Raw genomic sequence first — 17,012 nt, 5'->3', positions numbered from 1 at the left:
ATAGAGGAACCTTCCAAGGCCTGTGGTCATCTAAGACACCACAAGGAACGTCCCTTGAAGTGAAGGAGTCACTTACCTGCCTCTTCAGGCACCCCAACTAAACTGACCAGTCTGTTGATCCTGAACTCCAACAGACTCCAAAGGTTTCAGCAACACAGGTGTTAGTTCTTCACATCCCTCGAGGCCTGCCCTGTCCTCTCACCAAGTTTGAGGCCAGTATACCTCATCAGATCGGCAGAAACTGAACCGCTGTGAACCTCAGTGACTTGCTGTTGCAAAGGCTTGTTGGCTTTCTTCCATCAAGATCTTCAGGCTCCAAGTAGATCCCACCTCAAGCATCTCCTGTGACTAAGATTTTCATCCTCGCCACATCACTTGCACCGTGGGCCTGCATCTCGGGTGAGCTGCTCAAGGTCCTCTACCGACTCGAGTGCCTCCGGCCTGTGGGTCCTCTGGAGTGTCTTCTTTGATTTCTGTGGCCTCCTCGGATTGCTCAGACCTGCCCAGACTCCCCTGCTTGTGGTGTATCACCTGAATCTTGTTGGCCTAGACACTGCACCTTCTTCACTTTCCACGTTGTTTGCAGTTCCAAAGCTTGTTGGTGCTCTCGATGGACATTGACCCCTCAACGCTTGACATTTGACGTGGGAAAGCTTGTGAATGGCTCCTGGTCTACCACAGCATTGCCAAGTCCTCACAGCTGCAGCTCCAAGGTCACTGTCAACTTTCTTGCAACAGTGCCTCCTGGTGACTCGTGAGTGGCATAGACTCTGTCTCCTCTGCTTGCAGGTACTACTCCACCTAAATCCACCTTTGGGTTCCACAGGACACCTTCACCTTCTCCAGCAGTGGCATCTTCCTGAAGACTCCCATGGAGTTTGATGGTGGATTCCGATGCCACTTCACACCTATGCACCTGGCTTCCCTGATGTAGATATTCTGATTCCTAGGGTATCAGTGGCTGGGGTGGCTCTCCAACCTTCTGTATTCCACTGGGTTTCCTCAGGGTCCACTCTGAAGAGTCCTTCTTCAAAATTGCAACCGCGACTTAAACATTGACTTGCATTGATCCCGCAGTCGTGCTCCATCTCTCTGCACATGGCCTACGTGGGGCTTCTGTTTACTTACCCCGGATAGTTCCTTGGGTCCCCGGAACTTCTACGTTTTCTGGGTACAGTCTTGACTCGAGTCGTGGTTCGTATACCACCATTTAATGCATGGTTTGGTTTTTAAGTAAGGGCAGATTAAGTGATTTGCCCAGAATCACAGGATGCTGAGCGTCCCTGCTAAAACTCAAACCCAGTTCCCCAGCTTCATGGTCGACCACTCTAGCCGTTATGACATTGTTATGCACATTGGTCTATAGTATACATTTCTTTCTTTTGATCATTTTTCTGGTGTTGGCACTGCACTTCTCCTACCTATGATGGGGTTCCCATCTACAAAGTTGGACTGTCATCAGAATTTTACACTCACCCAGTATGTTCTCATGCCTCATGAGCACTGTTTGATAGATTTCGGTCTCTCGGAACCAGCTGGCCTCTTCTGTTGTGAAGAAAACCTTGACTGCTACTTTCTCTCCGCGCCACCGCCCCATCCACACCTCTCCATACCGCCCTTTTCCAATCTGCTTCACCATCTGAATCTGCTTTGCTATCGTCCTTTGCACCTAAAACAACAGAGTAAGGATTAGAATGTTGTCGGCCAGCATCTCAATGCCCAACAGGGGACATTTTAATAATAACTTGCTTTTTCATATAGCAATCCATACCACGCGTCTGCCTTTTCTAAGCTGTGGAAAGAAGAGGCATTCTCATACTCCCTAATGGTATTCAGTTTACAAACCTCGAAAGGACGTGTTGAGTCTGCCTTGATGCAATTCAAACTAGCAAATCACTGTTTATGTCTGTGGTGACTGGTTTGGGGTGGAAACTAAAGTATCTTTGTGTAGATAATACATTTCCTGGTTTTTCTATTACAATTCATTCTATTTTAGCTATAGGAATATTATTTGAAAATGTTGATAAATTAGCATGCAGAACAAAACTAACTAAGTTACCAAAGACTATTGGCCATTGTTAATCCTTAGGCCGCATACAATCATTTCAAGGTGTATTCTGAAATAAAGCAAACCACACCCTGTAGAACGTGAAAAGCGAAAAAATATCTTTTTTTTTTGCTTCTGAACTCTTGTTGGGTTTTTCCAGAAAGACTTTGGAGAGGCCAGTTAGGAAGGTTCACTTTCTTAATGTATTTAACTACCAAAAGGTGAATCACTTGTTCAAACACATGTTCTCTTTCTGAGGAAACAGTAACAGACTAGTACACACTTAATCAATCTTTACTGCCTTGTTCCATTACCTCCTCGTCAGACCTCCCCATCAAAGTCATTACCATATGAGCAATAGCTTCTCCCCAGAATTTCCAAGCAAAAACTCCCTAGCCCATCCATACCCTCCAGGCCACTCCCACATCCTGTGGCATAAAACCTTTGACCCATGTAAGTACATCCTGTTATTTTTTCTGCGAACTACTCCTTGCAAGACTCTGATTGGTTACAAGTGAGTGTGTGGCGGTCTGCTATAGTGACCGTTGTGTCGGTATTATGGGTCAAGTCCCTCATTTAGTGGAACTGTGTGATCGTTTTTTTACGACTCGCTGCCTCTTGCCCTCGTATTTCTTTTGGAGACTGATATTTTTAAGAACTGCTGGTGTAAAGTCTGGCCTCTCTTCTAGGTTTGATCCCCTGCTGTAGCGGGGACCACCTGGGGGGGTGTAAGGGATTAGTCGAGCATGTGGTGGCACGCTCACCGTTCACCTGGAGTGGCCGGGCTATCATTGCAGAGCACGGGCCCCAGCAGAAGCGGGTTAGCGTTGGCTCTGTGTTGTCAAGGATGGCTAACTGCCGGCGCCTGCAAAGCACAGCACCAGCGTGGGGCATACGGCTCCCTGATCGCGAGGCTGGAGTACGGGAAGCAGTTAGTACTCCCAGGGAGTACTTCTTCAAGCATTTCTGCTGACCTCAGTTGCGGGGTGCATTTATTTAGGAGGTGTCCCGGGAGCTCAGTGGTTATGGTCTCTGACAAGGCGGATTATGAGCTAATTTCCTGGTGTTAAAGACAGAGCCTAGTAGGTTTGTGCTGAGTTATTGTTACAAAATTGACATGAAGCATTTATACACTTGTCAAGCGCTTGCCCAGTACATGGGTGGTGCATCAGGCATACCAAAAGTGTTACTTATTGAGTTACGGGGTTAGATCCCTCTGAGGTTGCTCGGCATAGGGGTTGAATCTTGTGCTCTGGCTTGGACCATTAGAGCCTGCGCTGAGTCAGGGGTTTTACTTGATTTTGGAGGCCATGACTGCTATTGGTCTAGGTTGGCCTCCAGGCCTGGTGGTATTAGCGGATTGTCAAGCTGGGATATCGGTTCGAATTTGGGGTTCCGCCAGTGGATGCCTATAGGGCTACACTACCCCTGTGCCCAGATCTCAGGTCAAGTGTCTGGCTCTGTTTGAAGGGGTTCAGGACCTGGTTTCCAAAGGAGCTGATGTAAGGGTGCCTGCAAGTCAACAGAGTCGGGGGTTTACTCGATCCGGTTTCTGATCCAAAAACCAAATAGGGACTTCCGTCCTGTTCTGGATCTGAAGGAGGGGAATTTGTGCATCCCTCATCGGAACTTTAAAATGGTATCGCTCCAGAGGATTCTGCACTTCCTGTCAGTGGGGAATTTCCTGGCTTCTCTGGATCTCAGGGACTCCTACTTTCATGTGCTGGTTCACGTGGCTTCCCAGAGATTTCTACGGTTCTGTGTAGGCATCGATCATTACCAGTTCCAGGTATTGCCATTTGGGCTGTCTGACTCTCCTAGGGTGTTTACTAAGGTGGTGGCACCCTTGGTGGGGTTGTTGAATGCTCGGGGGATCCAGGTGTTTACTTACTTGGTGATCTCTTACTTTTCTTTCCTTAATGTTATTATAACTGATATAGCACACGATTTCCCAGAGGTGTCTTGGTGCTGAACTGAACCGACCCTGCCGCTCCTGCATATCTTAATTCTGGAATTGCCACGTCTTTAACTTTTACCTAAAAGCGCCCAGGGTGTTGGAGGCTAAAGCACATACCCAGGAGGTTTGCAGACTCTTGCAGCAGTTTGGTTGGATTCTGAACTTGGAGAAATCCCATCTGTGCCCCACTCAGCAACTGCTGTTCATTGGGGGGGGGGGTGGGGTCTTCAACACCAAGATGGGGAAGGTTTTCCTGTCAGTGCCCCGCATACTGACTCTGGTGTGCAAGCCCAGGAAGGTGTTGGTAGCCTAGTCTTCCATGGCTTGAGAGTGGTTACAGGTTCAGGGGTTGATGTCTGCTCAGGGAACGATTGTTCCTTGGGCCGTTTGCAATTGTACCCCCTGGTGAATCGTGTTCAGGGTCTCAGAATTATGAGCAGTTGATTCCGGGGGATGTGGACATTGTCAGAGAATTATCCTGGTGGCTGGAGGATCAGAACTTCTTGCAGGGCTCTCCCTTTGTGTCCCAGGATAGGTGGTGCTGACAACAGATGACAGTGAGCTGGAGTAGGGGGCAGTGTTGTCTCAGGAATCTGTGCAAGGAATTAGGTCAGTTCAGGAAGCAGAGTGGTCTTCGAATTGGAGGGAGTTGAAGGTGGTGCAGTGGTCATTGACTCATTTTCTTCCTTGGGTCCTGCAGAGGGATGTGCTGGTGCAGTCAGACAACACTGTGGTGGTGTGTTACGTCAACCGCCAGGGGTGTGCAAAAGAGGCTTCCCCCAACTTGGTGCAACAGATTTGCCAGTGGGCAGAGTTGAACTTGTTGTCTGAGAGCGTGCATCTGCCAGGGGTTTTGCACTCGGAGGTGGATCACCTGGGCAGGTTGTTTCCCTCCCTTTCCAACATGTGCCAGACATAGGAGGTGTTTAGGGGCTTGATGGAGAGGTTTGGGATCCCAGTGGTGGACCTGTTTGCGGCCCCGGGGAACGCCTGGTGGGAGAAGTTTTGTTCTGTGGTTCAGTCGGACTCGGATTGGAGAGTGGATACCCTGTCCTTTCGATGGGAGGGGGACTGATGTATGCCTTTCCCCCCGATTGCCCTGATTCCAAGGGTCCTGCTCAAAGTCCAGTTGGATCGGGCCACAGTTGTCCTGGTGGCTCCTGCTTGGTCCCAGAGGCCTTGGTTCCCTCTGTTGTTGAGGTTGGCGTTGGGCCCTTGCTGGCGGTTGCCAGTTGTTCCTTGTACCCTGTTGTTTCCACCTCTGTCCCGGGATCGTCTTGTCCGCTTGCAGCTGGCGAGATGGCGGTTGAGAGGTTGAACCTGGTGGCTTTGTGGTGCTCTCCTACTGTGGCTGACTTTATAGAGCAGTCCAGGCGCCCTTCGACTCTCAAGTCCTCTGCTAGGCATTGGGTGTCTTTCCAGGGTTGGGGTACAGCTCGGGGTTGGTCTGCTCTGGAGGATGAACCCATGCGTATCTTGGATTTCCTGAGAGATGGCTTCGACTTGGGACTGGCTGTGTCCTCCTTGCGGGCTCAGTGGGCAGCTGTGAGGGTCTTTAGGGGTTCGGACTGTGAGCCTGTGGATCCGTTGGTGTACCGGTTATTACGGAGTTGTTTCCTCCAAAAGCCCATGGATAAATCCTTAGCGCCTAGTTGGGATCTTCCATTGGTCTTGAAGGCCTTGTAGGCAATTCTCTTTGAACCTCTGGGGATGAGGGGTGTCTGCTTTAGATGATCAAGGTGTTTTTTCTTGTTGCTATTACCTCGGCCCATAGGGTTGGGGAGTTGGGCTCCTTGCTTTGTCCGGAGCTCTTTTTGTGTTTTTTTTTCCAGATTGGGTTGCTCTCCAGCCTGATTCTTCCTTTGTTCCCATGGTCCCTTCCTCGTTTCACTGCTTGGAGGATCTGGTTTTGTCCGTGTTCTGTCTGGATCCTCTTTCAGAGGATAAGGTGTGGCTGCACTGTTTAACCACGTTATGTGAGCTCTTGGTGCGTATTAAGCCTTTCCGTAAGGTTGATTCGCTTTTTGTGACCTTTGGCCTGGCGGGTCAGGGTCTGAAGCCTTCTGGGGCTACTCTCAGTCATTGGATAAGGTGGGGGCGGCATAAGAGGTTTGTGGTGTACTGACGCCTGGGTCAGTGTAGGGGGGTCGACTTGGGGTGTGGCTGCTTCCTGGGCATCTTTTCAGGGGGCATCTATGGCGGAAATCTGGCAGGCTGCTACTTGGAGTGCTCCTCACACCTTTATGTCCCATTATCATTTGGTGGTGGGTGGGACGCGGTAGCTGGCTTTGGGGATGCTGAGTTGTGTTCTGTTGAGGTGGTGGGACTTTCTGCTGGTGTTAATAAAGGCTGTTTCCTGCACTCTGTAGAAGCAGAGTCTTACTTTATTATATGCTCGTATGGTAATGACTGTGATGGGGAGGTCTGACGAGGCAGTAATGACCTGTTATTTACTGATAATATTCATTACTCCGAGTCCTAGACCTCCCCGTCACTGTCCGGGTTCCCATCCCTCCCTCACTGTTCAGATTCTTGAGCTTGGGGGCACAAGTTGTGCTTTCATGGGTCAATGGTTATTTGCAACAGGATGTAGGAGCGGCCTGGAGGGTAGGGATGGGCTAGAGAGTTTTTGTTTGGAAGTTCTGGGGAGGAGCTATTGCTCATATTTTAAGGACTGCATAGGGTAGGTCTATGACTCGGAGTAGTGAATATTACGGGTAAGTAACTGGTCATTCTCAAATACAGGAAACTCACTCAGTGACAGAAGTACTCAATAGTAATTTTCAAAACAATGACTCCAGCAAGCCTAGGGAGCATCCCTAAAGGACACCAGGGATTCAAACAAATGTATATTGTCCACAACTAATTTCCCTCCCTAGGTTCCCTCATTTTAGTCAGCAAATAGAAGTAATGAACTGTCTTTGGATGGATTGGTAAAGGCGGCTGGAAGGTGGTAACTAAAAAGGACCTAAAGAACTAAAATTCCTAAAGCGGCAATATATGTTTAAGGCAAAAGGTTCTGACATTAGAAGTTTCCATCAGAAAATGTTTTTGAAAACGTTGTACAGAGAATGCAAGCGAGCGAACTCAGTATCAGATGCACAGTATTTATTAGTCTGCTTGAAAAAAAAATGCATAATGACTTATTTTAAAATATATATTTATGTTTGCAGAATAGCCAATCTAAATGCAGGATATTCCTTTACTGATCCCGACTTCAGGTCAGTTAGTGACCCCCAGTTTAACAGTGGAGAGGAACTGAATTAAAGTGAGTTTTGGAGCCAGCAAATTTGAAAATGCCACGAAATCAACTTTAAAAAAATCATTTTTTTTTTATCTACAATGGAAAAGTTTCTCAGAAACTATGCTTTTTAATGAAAATACTGTCAAGTTCAACTGTTAAGAATTCACAGCATCGATCAGATTCCTTTATGCCCGTGTTATTTTCGTATTCTGAATATTTTAAAGAATTATTTTGGGAACGCAATATTTCGTCAAAAGTTGAATTTTACTCTTCAGTCATCCACGTAAAAGGAGCAGCAGAAACGATGTGTGGTACTGTCAGTCATATTCAGCACCACTGGGCAGAATGAACACAGTTTTCGCAGCTAAATGAAGCATAGTTTTTCTAGCCGAGAAAGGGGGGGGGGGGAGCTCGCAGCCTACCATTTTCCGTAAATATACTTGTGTATGTCCCAGCAGAGATGAAATGGTGTGCTGTGAATGAAATTCCAAATCACAGCAGGTCCCCGTGCCTAAACATTCCTTGACGTGCTTGTTGTCATTTTCTTCAAAAATAAGTCAAAGCAGTTTTTCAGTTGGCCAGCAGATGGCAGGGCAACATAACAAGAAGCACAAGAGAACAATCAGGACTGTGTGTCTAAAAGTTTCGCTTGGTTCAATTTCGGGGGGGGGAGTTTCGAGTCCAAATCCATTGCTCCTTGCAGAAAATAAGCACCTGTCTAGTAAAAAAAAGATCAAGAGAATTTGAAAATATGACATTTCTCGACTCGCCAATAAAAATGAAGACCAGGATCACTGCTAGTTGGCCAGTGCCCCATTTTAATGCAACAAATCCACTACCAATGAACGAGGGCACCAAAACTCGTTGGCTTTAAGTTACGGTAATGTTTAACTTTCTGGAGGGAGAATTAAATTTTCTGTAGCTTAACATTTTTTATGATTTGAGCACCATTTATCGAAAAATAATAATCTGAGACGTGAAATTAGAGGTTAAAATAAACACGGTCAACTACACATGTAGTACACAGTTATTCCTTTACCACACAGTGTTGAGTGTTTTATTATGACTCAAGGTAATTAAGGGATAAAGTAACTCTTGACATACATTATAAGGATTTTCTACGTCACCAAGGAATACGTGACTATATTGATGAGCGAGGCCAAGGCGACTTGTAATAGCCTTATAATGTATGGTATGGGATAGTTTATTGCTTATAATCCATGGTCACATTATAATATAATGCTTCCCACAAATCACTTATATATGTCCTTGATCTTTCATTGAAAAGAGACTGGATATCTGTAAACACATGGGGAATAAAATTATAATTTGTAGTGCAAAAAGCAACAAGAAATGTGTTTCAAAAGATATAAGAATCAGTTTAGTATCAGACAGATTTTGAATGTGTAGAAACATGCAGATAGATTCATCTAGAAAAACTGCATTAGAAGCTAAAGCCACATTTTGTTTTTGTTGTTTAAAAAGCAGCATTAACAATGCTCTGTGACCTGCCTTTCACCTAAGCTGCAGGCTCTACCAGCAGGCGTTGTAACTCAGAACTCAACTGTAATAAGTTATTAAAGTTGAGCAACTGCATAATTATTTCATTACAGGAGACTAAGATCACGTCGCCTGTAGCAAGGAAATTAGAGACGCTTTTATCTAGGGATGAAGGCTCCCAAGTAGTATAAAGGAAGCACACCCAAAGAGACATCCATAGTTTACAAACATTCGAATGTTACTTTCATATGATAATACAATTGTCCCAGGCTTTTCTTTTTGTCACTGCAAAACACGGCCAGCGACTGCAAGAATGTTTTCTACATGCAGGCGCAGTTCACGTTTCCTACCAGCAGAGGGAGGCCGGAACCGCTGCCTGAGCTCTGTGACTGCTCGATCAGGTCGTTGAGGGACTCCCCGGGAGGAATATAGGTCTCGTCCTGCTCGAGCCCGATGCTGTAGCGCGCGCGGGACTCTTGTCTCTTGTACCTAAAGATGAAAGGAAAGCACATGGGTTACAAGCCAAAAATAGACCGATTTCGAAGAAAATGCAGCTTTAAGTAAATCTGTCTCTCATGCAAGCATCACAAGATTGTCCGCCATTGCTCAAAAGAAAATGTTCCAGCGCATGTATTTAGGAAATCACTGTGCCAAAGCTGTTCGTATGGCATCTCACTTTCCATTGCCTCTTCTATTTTCGTTTTTATTTGATATCGGAGGCTGCCATGTGTACCATTCTTTTCTGCGAAGCGATGACAAGATGGCACCACAAGAAATCAGCACATTATCTATGCGTCACAGCTGGGAGGAACCAATGACCAGGTAAGAACTGGCCTTTTGGGCAATCTGACAATGCCCAAAGGGCTGGTGTGATAAGATAGCATGTGGGTCGCTTTTCTGGCTGTTTGTGGGCCAATTTTATGTAGGCCTGGGCAGTTTGTGCGTTCCACGAAGTGGTCAATAACTTAGCTTTGCTACGCGGTAGTCCGAAAGAGGCTGTTCGTGTTAGTTTGCGCCATTCACGATGATTTTTAGCGCCAGGTGTTTATCCCGCACTGGAAAATCAACGTGAACGGTACCATGCGAAGTGCATGAGGGCAAAACTTATTTCTGCCACTCGAGTAGATGTTCTACTCGAGCAGCAGCTTCAATGGGAACGGAAAGTTTCTCAAACCGAACAGTAGTGGCCATCCGTGAAAGCCGCTTTGAGAAATCTTGCCGGGAGGTGGTCCGGAGTAAGATTTCTTCATTCCAGAGCGAGGAAATAACTTAGCTCCTCATTTTACGGAACTTCGCATATTACACGGAGCACAGAGTGGGAAAAACTATGCAGAATTTCAAAGCCTCGTTTTATGGCCTTGAGGGCCATTTTATTTCATTCTTCGATTTCCTTGCTATAACTACAAAAATTGCCTGAAGCAAGCACAAATGTTCCACACCTTACAAAAACGCTGCACATCTACACGTTCAAAAATGCTCCAATTTGCGAATGTGAGCAACTTTTGTTAGCTATTTTATTCACCAACAGAGGACAAATTTATTTTGGTGCCAGGCCTACTTTTATTCCCAGTAGGACCCTGCCAATGACCAGGTGGAACCTGAAATAATCATACATCTCAACTCCATGCTAAAGAGATCAGCACAATGTTCATGAGCTATTCAACAGCCCTAGACAGGAAACCACCACATGTCCTTTCTTGGCAAGCCCCTCACTTACCCCGAATCCTCATTGCTTAATTTGAGCCAGTGATTTCCAGTGCCCCGCAGCAGGACTTAATTGTCAACACAGGCACTTATGACACTCTGTCACATGGTGGCTGATTTTGTCTGATTCAGAGAGAAGCACAAACACAGTTGTTTACTAATGCAATATACATAAAAAAGGAAAAAAAGTGCAGATACCAGCTGCCCAAGTTATTCTTACAAAAAACACAGTTGATGGACAGAATGCAGAACAAGGTCTTACATTCACCCCAGTACAAAGATCTGGGCCTAAATCCATCGTTTTTTTGCACTCCACACCACCCTAGGTCATACAATGGCTATATGCAAATCAGCCTTGACCCTGTGCCTCATGGGAACAGTCCTGCCCGACCTACCAAGCCATGTCTTTCCTAGACCGGAATCAAGCATCCAAGGAAGGGTTTCTGGCTATCAGCCTTCTTCTGCCTGGATAGCTTGACTCCAGTGATGTGGAAAGCCTGGGACTCACGTCTGAGCACACCCAGCCCACACGGGGTGAAAATTGCAAAAAACACAGTTGATGGGCAGAACAATGTCTTACATTCACCCCAGTACAAAGATCCGGGCCTAAATCCATCGTTTTTTTGCACTCCACACCACCCTAGGTCAGACAATGGCTATATGCAAATCAGCCTTGACCCTGTGCTTCATGGGAACAGTCCAGCCCGAACTACCAAGCCATGTCTTTCCTAGACCGGAATCAAGCATCCAAGGACCGGTTTATGGCTATCAGCCTTCTTCAGCCTGGATAGCTTGACTCCAGTGATGTGGAGAGCCTGAGACTCACGTCTGAGCATACCCAGCCCACTCGGGGTGAAAATTGCAGATGCACCTGTCATGCTCCTTGTTGATACTCTCGGAGTTTCTTCCTCTTCGGTGTTCCAGTGTACATTGGTGCCCCACCTGTTCCTCCCCTCGGTTCGTCCTTGGCGCGCCCCTAAAAAAGACGCAGATTGGTCAAAATAACCATAGCCTTGCTGTTGGTATCCCCAGGGAGGGAATGGACCTTGTGGGTGTTGGAAAGGTGGTGGGCCGTATTGTTGTTGTTGGGGGTACATGAAGTGAGGTGGATAGTTGTTCCATCCCCGGGATGCGGAGCACATTTGCGCCGAGCATAGCTGGACTCTATGTACATCATCTAGAGGTAACCAAGATACTGAATCCAAGCAATCCCTTCAGAAACAACATCAAAACGTGGAAAAGATACATCGATGATATCCTCATCATCTGGGATGGAGATGAAAGGACTTCGGAACAATTCCTTACCTGGCTGAACCTACAGGACGAATTCCTAAAATTCACAAGCACCACTTCTAACAGCAACCTGGTCTTTCTAGATCTGAACATTTTCCCCAAGAATGGCAGACTAATGAGCACCACACATTTCAAAAGCACTTCCAAAAACTGCCTGCTACTGTACAAAAGCTTCCATCCGAGATATCTACGGGACAATTTACCGTATGGCCAGTTCCTCCGCCTCCGCAGAAACTGTACAGAAATCGGAAATTTTAAAATGCAGGCAAAAGACCTACGGAAGAAATTGGAAGCCCGTGAATATCCGATGAAAATCATAGATCAGGCATACCAGAGGGCTAGAAATAACTGTCGGGATTCTCTGCTCGAGGATAAAGTACCTAAAGAAGAAGAACAAAGACCGATTTGTGTTACCACCTATTACACAAGCTCAAACCAAGTGACAAAGATCATCACGAAAAATTGGAAGATTCTAAATAGCGGTGGTCTCCAGATACCAAAACCGATCTTCTCACATAAGAAAGCACAAAGTATAAGAGATCTCTTGGTACATACAAGACCAAAAACAGACAACATCAACTCGAACAAAAACCCTAATTATGTACACGGTCACTATCCCTGTGGTGGGTGCAAAGTCTGTTGCCTTACCAGAAAGAGCAATAAATTAACTTTCAACAATGGGACTACCTGGGAACAACAAAGCTTCAGTAATTGCAATAGTTCCAATGTCGTATATCTAATCACCTGCCCATGCAACCTGGAATATGTGGGTATGACGAGCAGGGCGATAAAGATCAGGATAGGGGAACACAAAAGCACCATAAAATGCAAGAAATCGAGTACAAAGCTAACTAACAATTTCCTGGAAAGCAATCATAAACAAGAAGACATCAATTGGACCGTAATTGAGCAGGTCAACAATGAGAATCACCTCCTAGAGAAAGAACAGAGGTGGGTCTTACGTATCAAATCCAATAAGCACGGCCTGAATGACGAGATTCCTTGGAGTCAACTATAAAACATGTACCTCCTGGTCTACCACCTGTATTAAACTGGTAAATGATAAACAACCAATGCCATCACTTCTACCGTGGCCTAGTATAGGATCGCATTCCACCTCATACTACCCCACTGACCGCTTGCCGAAGTCATCCAATTTGCCCGAAAAATGCATGGACGTATATGTATTATTCTTACACTGACCACGCATTTTGGGACATTATACGACATCCATCTAAAAATAATACCTTTTTCATTTGAGCATAGGAAGAGTAAATAGACTTCCCGTTTTCTTGAGATAGATGTTCCGCTGAAGGCGGCCATCTTTAGGTTACGCTCTAGTAGTTACTGGCACCATCTCACCAAGATGACAATGCAGTTTTGAGTAGGTATAAAGGATGCCAAACACAGCACACCAGAGATCCTCGGAGCAGCACGGGGGTAGGAATAAGGCATTGCTCTTATGCGGTCAACGTAAGTAATAGACTCTGACCAGGAGTCTCTAAAAACTTGGTACATGGGATGACAAGGCATCATGGATAAAACCGGTAATTGACAATATGGTGCGGTTTGGTTTTCACAGTTTACCGCGTTGAATACCCTTCGACTGCAAGCTCATGAGGCTTGGAACATTTGTTGGAATAGTATGTATAACATCTTACTACGGCCTCAACCTGTCTCTTAATATATTGTTTTTAACCTTAGGGCTCCCAACCCCCCCTCCCAGAACGGGCTGTTTGTTTGTATGTATCGAGTCACTGTTGTGTTTTTGAAGATATAACGTTACCCTAAATCAGTAGGGTGATTTGAGATACGTTTGGTCCATCAACCATTCCAACGAGTCAATTTCCACTCATTTACTTGTTCATGAAGCACATTATATATGCTTCACTAGCGAAACGCCGCCCATTATGATTGTTGCGCTTCGTAATGTTTGTGCTATACGAGACCAATGCGAAACGACATATTTAGGTTTTGTTTTCCTTCTCTCTTTTTTCCCACTTCCTTTACAGAGACCGCTATAGGTCAACATTCTTGACAATACTGGTAATTCTACCACGCTTCACTAGGGCCAGCTCATGCCCTGAAGCTCAAATAGGCAGCCTATTTTTGCTGCTTGTTTGTAGGACTTTACGCTTACTATTTTAGAACCGAGCATTGTGTAGTAGGGACCATTATATGGTCCTGATGAGTAAGCAGTAGGGGACTGCTTATGAAACATGTCGACCTGGTAGCAAGCTATTGCTCTACCTCAAAACCCCCTTCTTATTGTTCCCAGTTAGAGAAGCGAATAAAATATATTTTTTCTACTAGCCAGGGAATTTTTAACCTTTTCTATTCTTCTTCACACCCACGTATTAGGTCCCTACACTTCACTGACACCTCCTGCACTGACACATAGCCTTCTGTCACAAAAACTAAGTGCTCCCGCGTAGCTCGTAGGTCGCAGCATGCCCCGCCCCGTAGAGGGACGGGAAGACCCCCATGATGAAGCATGACACTAAAGGAATTTTTAGTGTGTGAGGGGTATTCAAAAAAGCACATAGTGCTCTCATCTTTCCAAATCTAAGAGAGAGCCTAGTACCTCACTAGACACAGTAAATAAAAAATTTAAAAACAATCACTACCCCCGTTGATAGAATCTCTGTTTATTCTTGGTATTTCTCACTCACCTCATGCTGTTGTCTTTTATGGAGTGCTTTCACTGCAACGCATGAGGAATTATTTTACACTTTCAGCTGTGTGGCTCATTGGACATTAATGTTTCAATATATAGATGTAGGGTTGCTGGTTTACTTTACTGGCTTCAACAGTGGGCTCAGTGATCACAGAGACCATCTTTATAATAAGGTTTATTTTTGTGTGGGGGGAAAATTGGTGCAGAGTCTATAAGGATAATACATATTTTGGCTGTGCTGGAGTTTAATTTGATCAGTGTTCTCTGGTGGAAACATTTTAAGCAACTAATAGGCAAAAGTCTAAGAATGATTTGTTTTGTACTATTTTTTAACAACTCATTTTGTTGATTAACATAAATCTCATGGTGTCCAATGGGAGGACAAGGATCTCATTTTGTCCTATCTATGTTAATTTGCACAATATGGGACTTTGCATTTGCAATGAGGAAAAGCAAAACTACAAGTACCAGAATGCAGAGACCAAAATAATCTAATTGATGAAGCTAGAAAGGACTGCCATGACACAACTTGAGAGCTCTTTCAGAATAGTAGGATAGTCTATGAATTGAAAGAAGTAGGGGTTCCCTGCAGCAAATGGACTTGCCAAGTCCAGGGAATGTAACAAAACATTTCAAGAGATATCTTGGATAAGTACATATAAACCTGATGAAGGGCACAAAAAAGTAATAATGACACAGTAAAATATATTACAATAACTGCCACTAAAAAGTATATTTAAATTGATAGAGAACAGTGTAGCGGTTTCTAAAAGTTCAATAATTAACAATCAGTTGGTCATAAAAAAAATGCATGAAAACATTATTTTAAAATATTAAATACATTTGTTTGTTGGGAGGACCACAACTCCCATTCGCCCAACTGATGCAACCCAAGCAGGAGGGGGGGATTGAGGCTTCTGCTGATCCATAAGTACCTACAAGAACACACCTTCGCTATATAGTCAAATGGAATCGCCCGCTCTCTGAGAAATCCTGGTCCTTCATGGACCAAACAGCAGCAGGTGTAAATATCCGGCGGGAAGCCTGGCTCCCACGTAAACATAGGGCACTGGGACTATACTCCTCCCTGGTGATCTTATCCACTATGGAAGGATGGGATGGGGTGGCTGGGAAAAAGGGTCAAACAAAATTCCCCTTCCCGAAAATAGACAACCCTGACTCCCCCCTCCCAGGTTGTGGATCGGAGGTATTTCACAGGTGGAGAGAACTAGGTTGCACATGGGTGGGTTCCCTATCTGATCCTGGTGGGATTATTTATTTTGAGCAACTGCAACAGGAGTATGCTCTACCACAAACTGACTCCTTCAGCTACCTACAGGTACGACACTGAGTTACCTTGCCGGTATATCAGCCGGCGGACTCAAAACCGTTAACAACCTTAGAGAAGTGGTTAATGCGCAAGAACGACGACAATCATCTCATTGCTGAGCTGTATGCAATGCTCTCCACTGAGAGGGGGTGAACAAAATGGCAGCTGCGATGGAAGGAAGAACTGGGCAGAGTACTGTCTGATAAAGAATGGGCAGACATACACTACAGAACACAGCACAGAACACTGCAGGGAGGGAGTCAGCCTGCAAAGTGATAAAGTATTGGTTTTTCACCCTGGCCCCCAAACATATTTGAGACAATAATCGCTTGGAGCGATGCTGGAGGGGATGCGGCCTAACAAGATCTCTGGTACACTTACTATAGCATTGTCCAAAATTGGTTCACTTTTTGGAGCTGGTCATGGACGATATTGACAAAGAATTCATCACCTCGCTTCCACGTTTCCCAGCATTTACCTTCTTGGGACCGTCAAATCTTCTGACTTTCCCCCTACGCCCTCAGAGGGGAAGACAGATTGCATTAGCACTGCTAGTGGCGCGTCAGGTCATCTTAGCTCGATGGGGCACTGCTAATATTCCAGACCATACAGCATGGCTACACAAACGTTAATACTAGCCATGGAACGCATGTCCCTGGCGGTAGAACACAAGATGGAAACCTACGCCGAGCTTTAGGTCCCCTTTCTCCAGATTCTCTAGAAAGACCTACGGGAGGCTACATGTCCTAAATACGTACAGATTTTGCGACTACTCCCTAGAAGCGAGGCAGAAGCCTGGTCAATCTTGATAACAGCTCCCAAAGACCAATAGATGTACTAGTAGAATTTCACTTTATAGAAGGCTTAGAGGGACAGGTGATTGGTGCAGGAAAAGGGTGGGTGGAAGTCCTGGGGTTGTTCTGTTGTCCTTTTGAGATGTTTTGTATGGTCATTTTGATTAACAAGATCCTTCTATCGATACCAGCCCCCGGGTTGTAGTCACAAAAGCGGTGTAGAAATGCACCCCTGCTTAATCGCTGCCAACCACTGGTTGTAGGCATTCAGCTGTGTAATTGAAGCTATGGATCGTTATGAACAAACAGATTGGTTTCAGAAAATATTAAATAATGTTACCAAAATTAAGCTCATAAAGTCTATTTGGTGTATTTATTTGGTGCATTAAGCATGTCTGTACACCATGACCTCTATACCCTTTATACTACCTTTACAGGGTGTAGGGCGCAGAGGTCATGTACTCGG

General features: G+C 45.3%; 1 protein-coding gene across 2 annotated transcripts in view; it reads right to left on the bottom strand.

Annotated features, from left to right (window-relative positions):
* Positions 1–17,012, bottom strand: part of BMPR1B (bone morphogenetic protein receptor type 1B) — a 290,354-nt gene that overhangs the window by 34,973 nt on the left and 238,369 nt on the right. For both annotated transcript variants that reach the window (XM_086961946.1, XM_086961947.1), the window contains exons 6-7: positions 9,099–9,237; positions 1,477–1,669 (exon numbers count right to left, since the gene is read on the bottom strand). In XM_086961946.1, the coding sequence (XP_086818072.1) occupies positions 1,477–1,669; positions 9,099–9,237 (332 nt within the window). The remainder of the gene's footprint in view (positions 1–1,476; positions 1,670–9,098; positions 9,238–17,012) is intronic.

This window comes from Lissotriton vulgaris, chromosome 3_1 (assembly GCF_964263255.1).
Source record: "Lissotriton vulgaris chromosome 3_1, aLisVul1.2, whole genome shotgun sequence".
Taxonomy (NCBI): Eukaryota; Metazoa; Chordata; class Amphibia; order Caudata; family Salamandridae; genus Lissotriton; species Lissotriton vulgaris.
Note: the sequence above shows the minus strand (reverse complement) of the source record. Positions and strands in the feature narration are given on the sequence as shown.